General features: G+C 36.4%; 1 protein-coding gene across 2 annotated transcripts; it reads left to right on the top strand.

Annotated features, from left to right (window-relative positions):
* The first annotated feature begins 1,813 nt into the window (after positions 1 to 1,813).
* Positions 1,814 to 13,867, top strand: LOC132632276 (uncharacterized). 2 transcript variants are annotated; one of them, XM_060348148.1, is made up of 13 exons: positions 1,814 to 1,955; positions 2,725 to 2,810; positions 3,985 to 5,167; positions 5,278 to 5,345; positions 5,945 to 6,027; positions 6,745 to 6,844; positions 7,085 to 7,170; positions 8,927 to 9,009; positions 9,931 to 10,058; positions 10,167 to 10,268; positions 11,584 to 11,874; positions 11,962 to 12,084; positions 13,271 to 13,867. In XM_060348148.1, the coding sequence occupies exons 1-13, from the start codon at positions 1,922 to 1,924 to the stop codon at positions 13,652 to 13,654; spliced, it is 2,751 nt and encodes a 916-aa protein (XP_060204131.1). In that variant the 5' UTR covers positions 1,814 to 1,921; the 3' UTR covers positions 13,655 to 13,867. The 2 variants fall into 2 exon arrangements, with proteins under 2 accessions (XP_060204131.1, XP_060204132.1); XM_060348149.1 differs by lacking the exon at positions 1,814 to 1,955 and adding an exon at positions 2,423 to 2,608.
* The last annotated feature ends 14 nt before the right edge of the window (positions 13,868 to 13,881 follow it).

Below are 13,881 nucleotides of genomic sequence, written 5' to 3' on the forward strand. Positions count from 1 at the left end.
AGCTAATAAGTTAGTACTTGATAAAGGTCTTTCGAGAAATTTTACCTACACACAACTTCAGCCAACAGAAAATAAGAGAATAACTAGTCAATACTTAGGTAGTTATAATATAGAAATGTTAAACGTTTGATTTAGCAACAGGTGATATTACAGGTCACAATAAAAAACTATATCAGTAAATCAAGATATAACAACTAATAGGATAATATGTTATTTCTCTCGGGGAATTTGAGTGAGACCTATGAAACAGAGCTTTGAAGTAACAATAAATTGTTATCTACAGTGTGATCTATAGGTCACTAGTTTGAACCGTGAAATCAGTTATTAATACTTGCATCACGGTAGGTTGTTGTCTACATCATGCCTGTTGGAGTGCAGTCATTTTCCGCACATTCCTTGGAGTGCGGTCCTTCTCCGTGACATAAAAAATTTCGTGCACTAGGGTGCCCTTTTAATTGGATGAGACTAACGAAATGGAGGAAGTTAGAAATATTATTACTATATATAAGAGCAAACTTAGGGACTTTTGTAGTCCTCATAAGAATTTTCAATTTTTTTAACTTTTTAATTAATTACTGTTAGGTTCTAATCTTATTTATTTAAGTCAATTTTTTGTTTTTTGTTTTTGTTTTTAAGGTCTACTTTTCAAAAGCTATCGAACCTCCTATCTCATTTTCACGTTCTTTGGTTTTCTGTTTGGTGCTCGATATCCACATTTGAGCCCAATTAATCCAGATAATTCGCACTGTATCGCGCCCATTCAGGGGAAGCGCTCCCTCCAAAGATTTTTTCCATATCCATGTTCAAACCCCTAATCCCTAAGTAAGGGAGGAACAGTTTCATCCGCTGCACAAGTTAAATTATGTATTTATCTCAAAAGTTCATTAACAATGTATAGATTATTTATTTAGAACTAAATAACTTTAGAAAATTAGGATACATAACTTATAAATGTCAAATTCTGGCTCCGCATTTGATTTGAAGTAAATAATTTCATCAAAATGGAAATTGAAATATTAAAGGAGTGAAATGAAAGTTTTGCTTTCATATATTAAAAATATACTTATATGAAATTTAATCATTACTAACGTAATTACCCACTTGTGGGACTACAATGGGTATATGGTTGTTGTTGTACATTTGTACTAACACAAATTATATTTCTTTAATTAAAATATCTACTTTTATATCTTGAATTTAGGCCCGGGCTTAGCACGAGCCTCACATAACTAGTGATTTATATAAAGTCACTTTATATAATGGGAAAATAACTTTTTTAGTCCTTGTGATATTGGATTATTCTATTTTAGTCCATGTGATATTTAACTAAACACATTTAACTTTCGATTAAGCAATTTGTATGTTTTTAGTCTTTTTGCTAACGGAACCCAAACAAAATAACGAATTGTCTACTCTACAAAGGGTAATTCGGTATTTTCAATGTGGCTTTCAACCACAAAATTAAGATCGGAAAAGGGCCAAAATTATCCCTGAACTTTGGAAAATTGTTCATCCATACTCTTCGTTTTATTTTAGGGTCAATTATACCCTTATCGTTATACTATGGGGTCAATTATACCCTTTTGTCAAACGGCTGCCACGTGGCATCATCCCAGACCTTCAAAATTATTTTCCCCTCAAATAATATTTTATCCACTAAAATAACCCAACCCGATCCGATTTTTTTATTTTTATTTTTTTAGCCAAACTAATACAGACCCAATATTTGATGTCCTGGGCTAGTAGGCGTGTTGTTAGGATATCTTTTTTCAAGTAATTCTGGGGAGACTTACTCCTAGCAGATTATGGAGGGACATAGATTGATGGAACTCTTGTCCTTTTTTACCATGGTCGACATAGGGGAACAAGAAAAGAATGAAAAGCAAACGAGGAATTTCAATTAAATGACATCTTCATTAGAATGAGTGTGATTAGCTTTCGCAGGGTTCTTCGAGGTTGTGCCGTCTTTCTTTTAGAGATCATTTTTTAACTTTGGACTAGGTTTTGAGAGTCAAGATAATTGAAGTAGTTCCATGGAATGTTAATTTGCACGTTGATTTCTGTTCTTTCTATTTGCATCCTTATGGAGTTATATCTTTGCATTGAGAGAGTGTGTGGGAGTTTTGAGGGGGGGGGGGGGCTAAATGGTTTTTAGGGTAAATGGGTTCGGTCTGTATTAGTTTGGCTGAATAAAATAAATTTGGGTTATTTTAATGGGTAAAAAATTATTTGAGGGGAAAATAATTTTAAAGGTTTAGATGATGTCACGTGGCAGCCATTTGACATAAAGGGTATAATTAATCCCGTAGTATAACGGTAAGGATATAATTGACTTAACGTATAACTAAGGGCATAGATAAACTATTTTCTAAAATTGGGGTAATTTTGGCCCTTTTCCGAATTAAGATGGAAAAGACAACTTTATCTACCCTAATTTATAATTTTTCTGTGTAACTGTGTACCTCAAAATCTACCGTATTTGCTCAAGCTTGCAACGTAACTCCGACGCCGCTTTTGCTGCTTCTTCACCTCTCCGTTTGCTAACCCTACTTATCTTTCTCTCTATACACTTCTTTTCTTGCTAGTTAGAACCCGAATACAATGATGGGTAACTCTCTTTTTTTGTTTAGTGTTAAATATTTGTCTATGTTTTCAGCTTTTCCTTGTAAAGTTTGTACTTTTTTTCCAATGGGTCTGTTTTCTTTTGTTGTTGTTGTGATACAGAGAAGAGAAAGTCTCGTAAAGAAAGTAGAAAAGAAGCTCGCACTGCTAAAAAGCAGGAGAAATTTAATTCATGGATCCAACATCAAGTAATTCTTTCACTCTTTTCTTTCTCTCTGAATTTATAATTATATCTCTATTTAGAATCTAGCATATATTGCATCAAAATAATAAAATTGTGTCTGGTAGTAATATATAGTAAGAGCTTCTGTTTTGAGTCGTAGGAGTAGCAATGTAGAGGTGCCATGTTATTATTTAGAATCTAGCATAAATTGCATCAAAATAAATAATAATTAAAATTCTGCATGTTGTTTTGCTTTTTTGTCTGGTAGTATATAGTAAGAGCTTATGTTTAGAGTCATAGGAGTAGCAATGTAGAAATGTCAAGTTAAATATCCCAACAACAACATCAGTGTGAGCTTAGCTGCTTTAGCTTTGGCGGGCAGAATTACTGAACACCTGTGCTGTGGACTGTAACAGACAGCACGGTGGATTAGTTGAGGTGCAGCCAACTTGGCCAGTCATCACTGTTATTTTTAAATGAATCATATAATAAGGGCAAGGGTATGGCCTAGTGGTCAACGAATTGGCTCGAGAACCATGAGGTCTCCGGTTTTAATTCCCAGAGAATATAAAACACTAGGTGATATCTTTTCATCTGTCCAAGCCTAGGTGGACAGAATTACCGGTACCTGCTGGTGGGAGCGTGGGAGATAACAACGCTGAATTTACGCAATTTCTTTTTTAAGAAAGAGATCAAAGATATTCAGATATGAAAAAGATAAAGAAAGAAATGTTAAGCTTGTGTTTTCCCAGCCGACTCACACACGACCATCTTTTTTTCGATTGAAGAGTTGGACTCCCCGGAAAAATAGCATCTCGTAAGTTTCCGGAAGAAAGGTAGCACTAGCAGGTACCCCGTGGAATTAGTCGAGGTGCACATAAACTGGCGCTAACACCACGGTTATAAAGAAAAAGGGCCTTTGTTTCCACCCAATTTTGATTCAAACGATTTATGAGGATGTGATAGATGTTAGAGGCATAAACACCGTTTCTTTTGGGGGAGGGGTTCTAATCAATGAGGATGTTACAACCAACCAACAGCATTTGATAAGGCTAATTACCAAGGCAGATTAATAATATTTGTTTAAGCAGATACTTTTGCTTTTGGCATAAGGTCTAACTATTACTATTCAAGATAAAGCACAGAAATTCAACTTGACAGGTTTTCTTTCCTTACACTGGCTCTGTTTTTGGTTGTAGCAAACACAAAAAGTGCGGAGAGCATTGCCAAATTCAAAACCAACACACGCAGTCCAGTCACGGAAGGATAGCCAGGTCCAAAGACATGAACATCCTCGCTCCTTAAATTCAAAGAAAGACTTGGACACTTTTCCACGCGTGGATGCTTCTAAGGTGGGCAATAGGAGTTTGAAAAGGACAGATGCCCGAAATAAAAATTCGATGGCCCCAGTAGAACTCAGTGTTGAAGTTAAGAATGACTTGCAAGCGTCTCCACGGTTGGAATCTTCTAAGGTGGAAAAGAGGAGTTTGAAAAGGAAGGATGCCTCAAATAAAAGTTCAAATACAATGTTTATGGATTATCTTGAAATGGAAAAAGAGGGAGAAGCTATCTCTGCGGACGTAGATTTGAGATTGGAGAGGAAGCTTGCTAAGAAACTCAAGGTGAAGAATGAGAAATTGCGAGGAGATGATGATTTTGATATGTTACTTGAAGGAATTCCTTCTGTAGTTGACTATAACAGTCAATTGAATGAATCTCAGGAGGGTACTGATACTGGCACTTCACGCAAGAAACTGAAAAAGAAGGCAGTGGATGAAGTTTTGGATGGTAAACTGATTTCTGAGGATGGGAAGTCTGATCCTTCATGTGTTAGCTATGTCGATCATGACAACACAGATTTACAGACCAAGAAAAAAGAGTCAAAAAAGATGAAAAGAAAGAAGACAAAGTTTGAAGAGCTTCTTGCAACTGAAATGCGTGGACAGGATATCTCAGCAGATGAGGATCTGGCTTTGGAAAGGAAGCTTGCGAAGAAGCTCAAGGTGAAGGGAGGGAAATTACTTGGGGATGATGATGATATGAATATGTTATTTGAGGGAATTCCTTCACTTCTGGGTTCTTTTGAGGCTGAAAATAAAGAACTTGCTGGAGAAGCGCCTCCAAAGAGTGACAAGAGCTCCTCAAAGAAAAGATCTAAAGAGAAAAGATATGATAAAGAAGTGCAAGGAGAAGATCAAGAGCAAGAGGAAGAGCAGAAAGCTGAGAACACTCTATATTGTACCGATGCGAAGACAACAGCTGGAGAAGCTTTGTCTGCTGGATCTGCTGCCAAAGGAAATGCAAAATATGTTGCTCCTGGCCTGAGGTCACACCTGGGAAGTGAATCAGAAGAGTATGCTCAAATTCGTCGACGACTTAGAGGTATGAAGTTTGGGACACTTGCATTCGTTTTGCTGGACTTCGAAACTTTTTTGCAAAATGCTCTATGTTTTTTGCACCTGAAGACCTTTAAAAGAATCAATTTCTTTCAGGTCTTCTGAATAGGATGTCCGAGGCTAATGTGGAATCGATCACAAGTGAAATTTCCACGATCTACCAGGTATGCTACTGGTTCTCATCCAATATTCTGACTGATTTCTTATCTGAAAATTCTATCACCTAATGCACCGTCCATAGTAATGTTTCTTTTATCTGTTTCTAAGATACAACTTAATAATTTATAGTGAAATACCATTTGTTAGTGTATGTCTTGAGGTTTCAGATTATGATTCTTATTTTTTTACTCCCTACTACTTTATGGACTCAGTACGTCTGATAAAATTGTTAGTGACTTGTCTAAGCGCATTTAGCAATTTGAGAGTTAGATCTTAGGAATGTTAATTTATGTGATTTAGCATTGAGAGAATACCAGGATCATCGACATCGCTTGCTGTCTTTTTCACTGTTTTAACTTATGGCCGTTATATTCATGTATCCTTAAATACTTTTACAAGCTTCTCAGCGATACTTGTCTTGTATTGTCATATTGAGGTTTAATGATATGCTTGTTTCTTGATCACCATAGCATATCTTTTCTTGTTAAAAATACTCTGACCAGTGAGACTTTATCTTACAAATAATTATTTTCTTGTTCTATTGTCGTGATTAGTAAATGACTTACTTGAATTAGCACCTAAAATTAGTGTTTCCCCTTGGCAGACTGTTGGTCGCACTTTTGGTTCTCAGATTATCAGTGAAGAGGTTTTGGCATCATGTTCTAGAGGTCCTCGTGGCAATGAACAGTAAGAATTACCTCGCCCTTCATCAGAAGACCACTTATCCAGTCTGATTTTCTAGAGAAAGCTTATTTCTGAATAATTTTCTAGAGACAACAGTAAATTTTGAATCTGGAAGCAGTATTAGCTTAATTTTCTTGTTTTATTTTTCGTCTAACACTGCTTCGAGATGCTTGTTTCCTAACAAGAGTTTCACAGAAGCTTTGACAATAGTGCTGATCAAAATTTATTTCTCAAAGAATTTGATTGAAGATGGACCTTAAGTCTGCAAATTAGAGAATACTCTTTCTGATGTTTGGTGGCACAAAGCATTTTTTCTGCTGATCTATGTATGGGTTTTAATCTTATTTATTTCAGCTTGTTAGCTTCTGCAGAAGTCCCACGGCCATTAGCACCTTTTCTAGTACTCCTTTGAGTCAATGCCTTATTGTTTGTATCATCATGCTGGGTAATATTTATTTGTTTATGTGATGGCTCGTAGTTTAGTAAACATCATAAGTGGATGGCATATCAGAGTATGCACCCTCTTTGGGTTTTGTCACCCGCCATTTTATTTCCTTCTCTAACACTTGAAAATTGGCAATTACTAACTAGCTAGTTGTTAGTGTTAACTGACTATCCTCGTAGTGCCGACATGTTTCTGTCATAGCTCATATACCTCAAGTTTCTATCTAATGTGTAATTTTGTACTCACACATATTTCTTTTACTTCCTATATAAAAGGTATGCAGCAGTTTTTGCTGCTTTTGTTGCTGGTATGGCATGTTTGGTTGGGATGGACTTTGGCGCAAAACTTTTGGCATCTCTGGCTATATGTTTTGAGGTATTGACACATTTACAAGTGGTAGTTTTATGGATCAAGCACTTATCTTCAAAAAAAGAAAAAAGAGAAGGAATTTAATGGAGGGAGCAATTAATCTTCTTGTAGTCGATGCAATATGTTATGTTATATTTTCTCCCTAAAAGAAAATGTTTCTGTGATATGCAGTGGGCCCATCTCATACATATAATGTTAAAATGAAATGAATTTACAACGTAAGTAACTTGTTGTATGTTTTATTAGGATGAGTATCTGAATGAAGATAACCTCTCTGTGAGGAACTTGACGCTTCTGCTCTCGTACTTGTACAATTTTGGAGTTTCCTCAAGGTAACCACTAAATTTGAATTGACAGTCTCTGACTTAATTGTTAGGTGGACAACCTTGGCATAGTACATATGCCTGCATATCTCCTTTGTTTCTTTTATTCTTCTATGGTGCTTTCCTTCTATATGCTTGTTGTACTTGTAAAATTGCTGGCTATATGAGGAAATGAGTAGGAAATTTGCTCATTCTTGTGGGAACAAATAGATATAGACTTCTCGGATGTTCTTGCCTAAGCAAACCTCTGGAAACAAAGTTAATATTTGGATTAAAGATGGTCTCCCGATATTTATTAATAATCTGACACCCCATGTTAACACAAATTAAGCCATTTTTTTGGCATTCATGAATTTACCTTATTCCGGATTTGGAGGAACATACCGTCGGATTCCTATAATTCAGGTCTTACCATAATTTGCTGTAAAAGATCTGCGATGCATATTGGATTAAACAAGAATCTGTATGATGATTTTATGATAGAAGAAGAGTTGTCATTTGTAAAGAAGGAATGAATATTGCTCATGGGTTTTGGTCTAGTGATAAGAGCGCAATGCGTACTTCACGGGTTCAAACCTCAAGTAAAAGCTTTGTAATTAAGTGGAGAAGGGTAGAGGGTTGGCTAATTATCCACCGAGTTGTGAACCGTGCATTACTGAACCACCAGATTTCTCGATTATTACAAAAAAAGGGAAGGAATATTATGTTTTGAAGAAGAAGTCCTATCTTCTAGCTTGCTGCAATAAAATAGAAGCATAAACCTAGAAGGCATAGTGCACTGGATCTACCCTGTAGGTCAATAATCAATGACTTCTTGAATTCTAAAGAGTCCGTTGCCTTTGGACTGTCCAAAGAAAGTTAAATTGCACATACAAGATGTCGTAGGATAATGTTCTTTATCACAAAAAGAAAGTTGGGCTAGGGGTGGGGGGTTGTAGGATATGTCAATCCTCTATTAGGTAGTGTTTCGTTCAAGCAGATACACCAAGTTGTGAAACCCTCGGGGGTTGGCCTGGTGGTAATTGGCTTGAGCCTTGGGGTTTGCTCCCTTTCAAGGTCTCAAGTTCGAAACCCACTGGGTGCAAACAATTTCTGAGGGCCATCGGACTGGGGTAAAACCCTGAATTATCCGTGGTGCACTTGCGGGAAACTCCTTGCTGAGGGCCTGTGCACCCCCGGGATTAGTCGGGGCTCAAAGAGACTCGGACACCCGGTGCTTAATCAAAAAAAAGATACACCAAGTTGTGACTACCAAAGAGTGACCTAATTTTGCTTGCTTTCAAAACTTCTGGTCTAAATTGTAACATCAGAATTACTTAGCTTATAGTTCACTAATCTGGACAAGTCCTCCGTAATTGCTTCCTGAAAAGAGCGGTGTGGAGAAAGATGGTTGTAATACTTGCAACTTTCCACCTGCAAAGCAAAAGTCTTACTCTCATCTCCCTCTAACCCTTCCCCGGAAAAAAAAAAAGGAGAACAAATGGTGGATAAGAGGCAACATTGACAATCTTTTCTCCTCCTCTCCTCTTTCGCTTGCATGCCTTGTATGTGCTACCATAATAATCTTTAAAAGTAACAAAAAGGAGAATACCCTCTTACTTAGCTCTCAAAGGAGTAACAGTAGCTGCAGCAAATTATGGTAACTTCTGTCCTCTTTATATTTTAATCATGTTCTGAATCCCTGTAGAAGCAAGAACACTAATCTGTAGTTAATTTCATATATTTGAACCCTCATTAATTCAAGTACATTTCTTATGCTTCTTAGTGACTTGATATATGATTTCCTGGTGACGTTGAGCAAGAGACTGACAGAAGTGGATGTTTCTACCATATTGACAGTCCTACAAGGTAATAAACTTACCTTAAGGCTTTGTTTTTCTTTATTGTCAAAAAAAGGCTTTGTCTTTCTTTGTTGAAATGATCTGTCATCCAAGTATTTTCTCCTTCTTTACTTCTGCCCCATGTCTCTTCCTTATCCCAGAGAAATTTCAGCAAATTATTCATGAGTTGCTAGGTGCTGTTAATTGAAAACCTCAATTTATTCACTTTCATCCCTTGTAACCATACCGTATCAAAAAAAAAAGCATGCTTAAATCAAGCAATTAATTACTAATTTAAAAAAGGAACTTCTCTTTTGCTAACTTTCGTATGCTCCAAATGTGGCAATATGCTGCACTTGTGTTAAAAAATTCAACATTTTGAACTAATATTTTGGTTATCTTTTATGCTAAAAGAAAAAAGATAAGACAATCTTTATTTGGGGTTTGGGTTCGCTTGATACCTCTATGTGGTGTAACTGAAAATTTTATAGCACAGTGGTATCTAAAAGCTTGAGTTATCTAAATCCTACCTTGATGTTGTGCAATATAAGCATTTGAAAATCAATTATAACGATAGGAAGATATGATTAGGAAGTTTTAGGTCAAACTGAAGATATTTTTGATGTTTTAGATTACTTGTAAGGAAGAATATAGATAGGAGATTCAAGCTGTAAGGTGTAACATTTTGAAAGGGGAACTACATTCTTTTTGATGTAGTATACCTGTGGATATATAGTTAACTGTTACCATTATAAAAAAAAAGAGACATTATAAAAACTGTGGAATTACTCACATTGTGATGGAAATGTGTTTATTAATTTTTTTTAGAATTAATTGGTTCTTGTATCAATGTTACAAAACACAATATATTATTTTGGCAACTGATACTTTGCCAATTCTGATTAGTCGGAATATTAAATGATTATTCTTACGTGCTTCTACTGAACAGCTTGTGGGATGAAACTGAGAGGTGATGATCCCGTTGGCATGAAGAACTTTATAGCTAGCGTTCAGAATAGGGTGAATGAATTGAAAACCTCATCTGGAGAAGGGCAATCAAACACTATCGGGAAAAGGGTATGCTAATGCCTTCTTACGCAGATTGCTACTTATTCTGCCTCTGCTAACCTCATAAGCTTCTGGAATCGCGTTAATCTGTATTTTCGCGTACTGGTTTTGTGGCAGATGGAATTCATGCTTGAGATGATATGTGATATCAAAAACAATAAAACAAGGACCAAGGAGAACACCTTGCAGCTTACCCGAATAAAGAAATGGCTACAAAAGGTGCTTGTTGGACTCAGCTGTTTTGGTCACATAATTATCTATTGGCACATTTTAATCATTTGATCTGGGTGCCCTTTGTATGTAGCATTTTATCTATCTTATAACATAGACATTCTAGCGTTTTACAGGAAATAATTAAGATAGGGTTTAACCAGTCACACAACACTCTCCTTCAATTGCCATTGAGTTTGAATATGAAGATTAAATAAAAAAAGGAACAGTCATATACAATACTTTAAGATTGCTGGCAAATTCGTGTGAATTAAGCAAGCACAGAATGTTCTACTCCTCTTCTTATTAATATGGGTGTAATGGTCTCTGATATTGCTTGTATGAGATATTAGAGAAAGGTTGGCCCCTCAGATTGATTTAGGTCTAGGGGCTTTCTAGTTTTCTCCTACAAATTCTCGATAACTACTCTCTAACTTGATCCAGTCTCCAATTGCCAATTTATCACTTGTGGTTTATGGTCACAAATGCCTTTATTGCTTCAAACCAGAGAGAAGCTGATTCCTTTGGGTGAAGAGTGTCTTTATTTATTGAGGAAAAAAGTATCTTTATCCCTTCATTTGTTAGGGAGTAGGGACAATCATTCACCGAAGGTATGGTTAATGGAAAGCTTCCCTTTCTTTCTTCTTTCTGAGCCAGTATTTAAAGGGTTCAACCGATTTACTTTTTTGTTTCCAATTCTCCCTTGCCCCACCCGACCCCCCACCTCCTTGTAGTGTCTTTCTTTTCGGAACTATAAATTTAGTTGTCCCGGTTGAGGACTAAAAGAGCTCATGTTTTACCTACTGTATCCTCTAGGTTAATTAAATCCATGTGGTATTTTGGATTTGCAGAAGAAATTTGTAAATGCTCCTGGACTGATGTTTACCCAAGATTCTTAACAAGATATTCGATCCATATTATGTCTTATCTTTATTGCACTTCAATGCAAAATGTGGTGCATGATTGGATTGTGTTGAAGATGGCCTTTTAAATCTAGTGAAAATGTGCTGGCGTTCACACTAGATAAACTAATAAATATATATATTCGTTGATCTAATAATACAATAGTAGAACACTATTTTCGCAAGATTCAATAGTTCTGCAGAAGATAAATGTAGAGGGCCAAATATATTCTGTTTGTAAGTTTCACTATTATTCTTTTGTTATTTCGATAGATAAAAGTGATGCATGATGGTAATTAACTGTCAAAGTCCATGAATTCGGAATTCCTTAGTTCATCACACTCTAGATTGTCTCATCATTTCTGTCATCCTTAACATGTTAATCTCTCCTTGTTTTGTGCTTCTGTTAATCTTACTTGCAGCTCAGAGTAGTTGATATATTGATTCGAGGATTAAATTGGAGTAAGCTGCTTGATCCTGACAAGAGAGGCCAGTGGTGGATGGCTGGGAATATTGAATCCACAACTGATGTTCAAGACGTTGCCAGCACAATTGACTTGGAGGTCACCGAGGCTCAAAAGATGCTCCAGCTTGCCGCTGCTCAGAGGATGAATACTGATGCAAGAAGGGCAATTTTCTGCGTAATAATGAGCGGAGAGGACTATATTGATGCATTTGAGAAACTTCTAAGATTGGATTTGAAAGGGAAGCAGGTTGGCATCCGTTGGTTGGCTTCCCTGTTATTTATTGTTGTGCTTCAAGTGTGCAAATTCTTTATTCTTTAATATTTATACATGCAGGATAGGGAAATCATGAGGGTTTTGGTAGAATGCTGTTTACAGGAGAAAGCTTTCAACAAATACTATTGTGCTCTAGCTTCCAAGTTATGCAGCCATGATAAAAACAATAAGTTCACCCTGCAGGTATGCCTAATGCTCAAATCATCAAATGTATCTTGGGAAGTTGTGTTACACGGTCTTTTGCACCCGGTAAAGCTGGGGACAAAAAGTTCATTTATTACATTCTGTGATTTCTAGAAAGGGAAAACTTACATCTTGGTGTGTTCAGTATGGCTGGAAAACATTTTTCAATTTGCTCATGTTTGGCTGGTCAAGATGTTATGGAAAACATCTTCTCTAGGAAAACAAGCTCTTTAAAAATTAGGAAAATGACTTCCTGTCTAGGAGTAGGGAAAACAAGTTTCATAGGTGGTATTCCACACTAATTGTCTCCTCCCTGCCTCCAACACACTCACGCCCCAACCCCCCACCTCTACACCATAGTGTTTGTCTAAATTATATATAAATATTCTTGGGACAATACTGTCTGCTTACTTACCAAACACCACAAAATAAGTAAGAAAACCTTTTTATTTTCCGGAAAAACATTTTGCCTCATACCAAATACACCCCTCATCTTGCCACATATCGGGAGAAGGAAAGGAAGAAAAGACAAATGAAGAGTTTCTTACACTATATGAATAGTGCATATTTCTTGTGATTTCTGTTTCATGCTTGCATTTGATGTGTGCAGTTAGAGTTCAAAGTTTTCCTTAGGAATGGTCAATTTCTGACCTGTGACTCAAGTTAGTGAGTTAAATTGAGACATCCTGGTGGTTCAAGAATTTCCTTGGTACATAAAATAATATTATTTGAAATCATATGCTCAATGGAGAACGAATATGATGGGACTATATGCACACACACAGTTTTAACTCTCTTCTCTCTCACCCATTGGTCCTTTCCCTTTTTATTGGAGTGGCCAAAATCATCATGCTTGAGAATCATCTGAAACATGGTACTCACATATTATTTGAATCGTATGCTCATTTTAGCAATGAATTTGAAGAGACTGTATACACAGACAGTTTTTACTCTTTCTTGTACACCAATGGTCCTTGTTATCCCTTACTATTGGAGTGGCCAAAATTGTCAAGCTTGAGAATCATCTGAAACATGGTACTTACATGAGCTGATATTTGCACCCAACAGAATTGCATGCACTAACCTCCTAATGGCAGTGCAATTTTATTAAGTATATTTAGTTCCAAAAACAGTGTATCATGCTGATTTCAAAACCATTACCATGCTAATATAATGTTATTTGCAGTATTGCCTGTGGGATCATTTCAAGGAGCTTGATCAGATGCAGCTGATCAGATCAATGCACCTATCCAAGTTTGTCGCAGAGATGGTTGCTTCGTTTAGCCTTTCACTTGCTGTATTGAAGGCTATCGATCTCAGCGATTCTTCACAATTGACTTCAAAAAGAATCATGCACTTTCGGATGCTATTTGAGACCATTTTGGAGTTTCCTGAAAAGCTTGTTTGGAACATTTTTACTCGAATTGCTGTTTTGCCGGAGTATGAACCCCTTCGTGATGGGATTGTGTTCTTTATCCGGAAGTATGTCATTGATAGCCAAAAGTCTCTGGCAGATAAATTCAAGATTGCGAAGAAAGCCCTTAACAATGCTGAAGGAGTCATCATGTGAATCTTTGCATGATGTATTCTAGCTTTAGGATTTTGCAGGAATGGTTATTGTTGTTGGAACAAAATTTACCCATTTTTGGTTGATTTTTTCTTGATTCTAAGATTGTTTACTTAACCAAGTTATACATAGGATAGGTGTGATGAGAATTTCTGTATAGAAGGATCCTAATTGTGTGACTTCCAACTTTGGAATTGCATAATTCTTCACGCGTAACTTTTTTACGTCAA

The sequence above is a fragment of the Lycium barbarum genome, chromosome 3 (genome assembly GCF_019175385.1).
Source record: "Lycium barbarum isolate Lr01 chromosome 3, ASM1917538v2, whole genome shotgun sequence".
NCBI classification, from domain to species: Eukaryota; Viridiplantae; Streptophyta; class Magnoliopsida; order Solanales; family Solanaceae; genus Lycium; species Lycium barbarum.

What these genes read in the sequence shown, in the direction of transcription:
- LOC132632276 (XM_060348148.1), top strand. Translation starts at nt 1,922, where the DNA reads ATGAGTGTGATTAGCTTTCGCAGGGTTCTTCGAG. An exon ending in AAATTTCCACGATCTACCAG is followed by an intron (nt 5,346 to 5,944) that starts GTATGCTACTGG and finishes TCCCCTTGGCAG; the next exon opens with ACTGTTGGTCGCACTTTTGG. An exon ending in TAAAGAAATGGCTACAAAAG is followed by an intron (nt 10,269 to 11,583) that starts GTGCTTGTTGGA and finishes TCTTACTTGCAG; the next exon opens with CTCAGAGTAGTTGATATATT.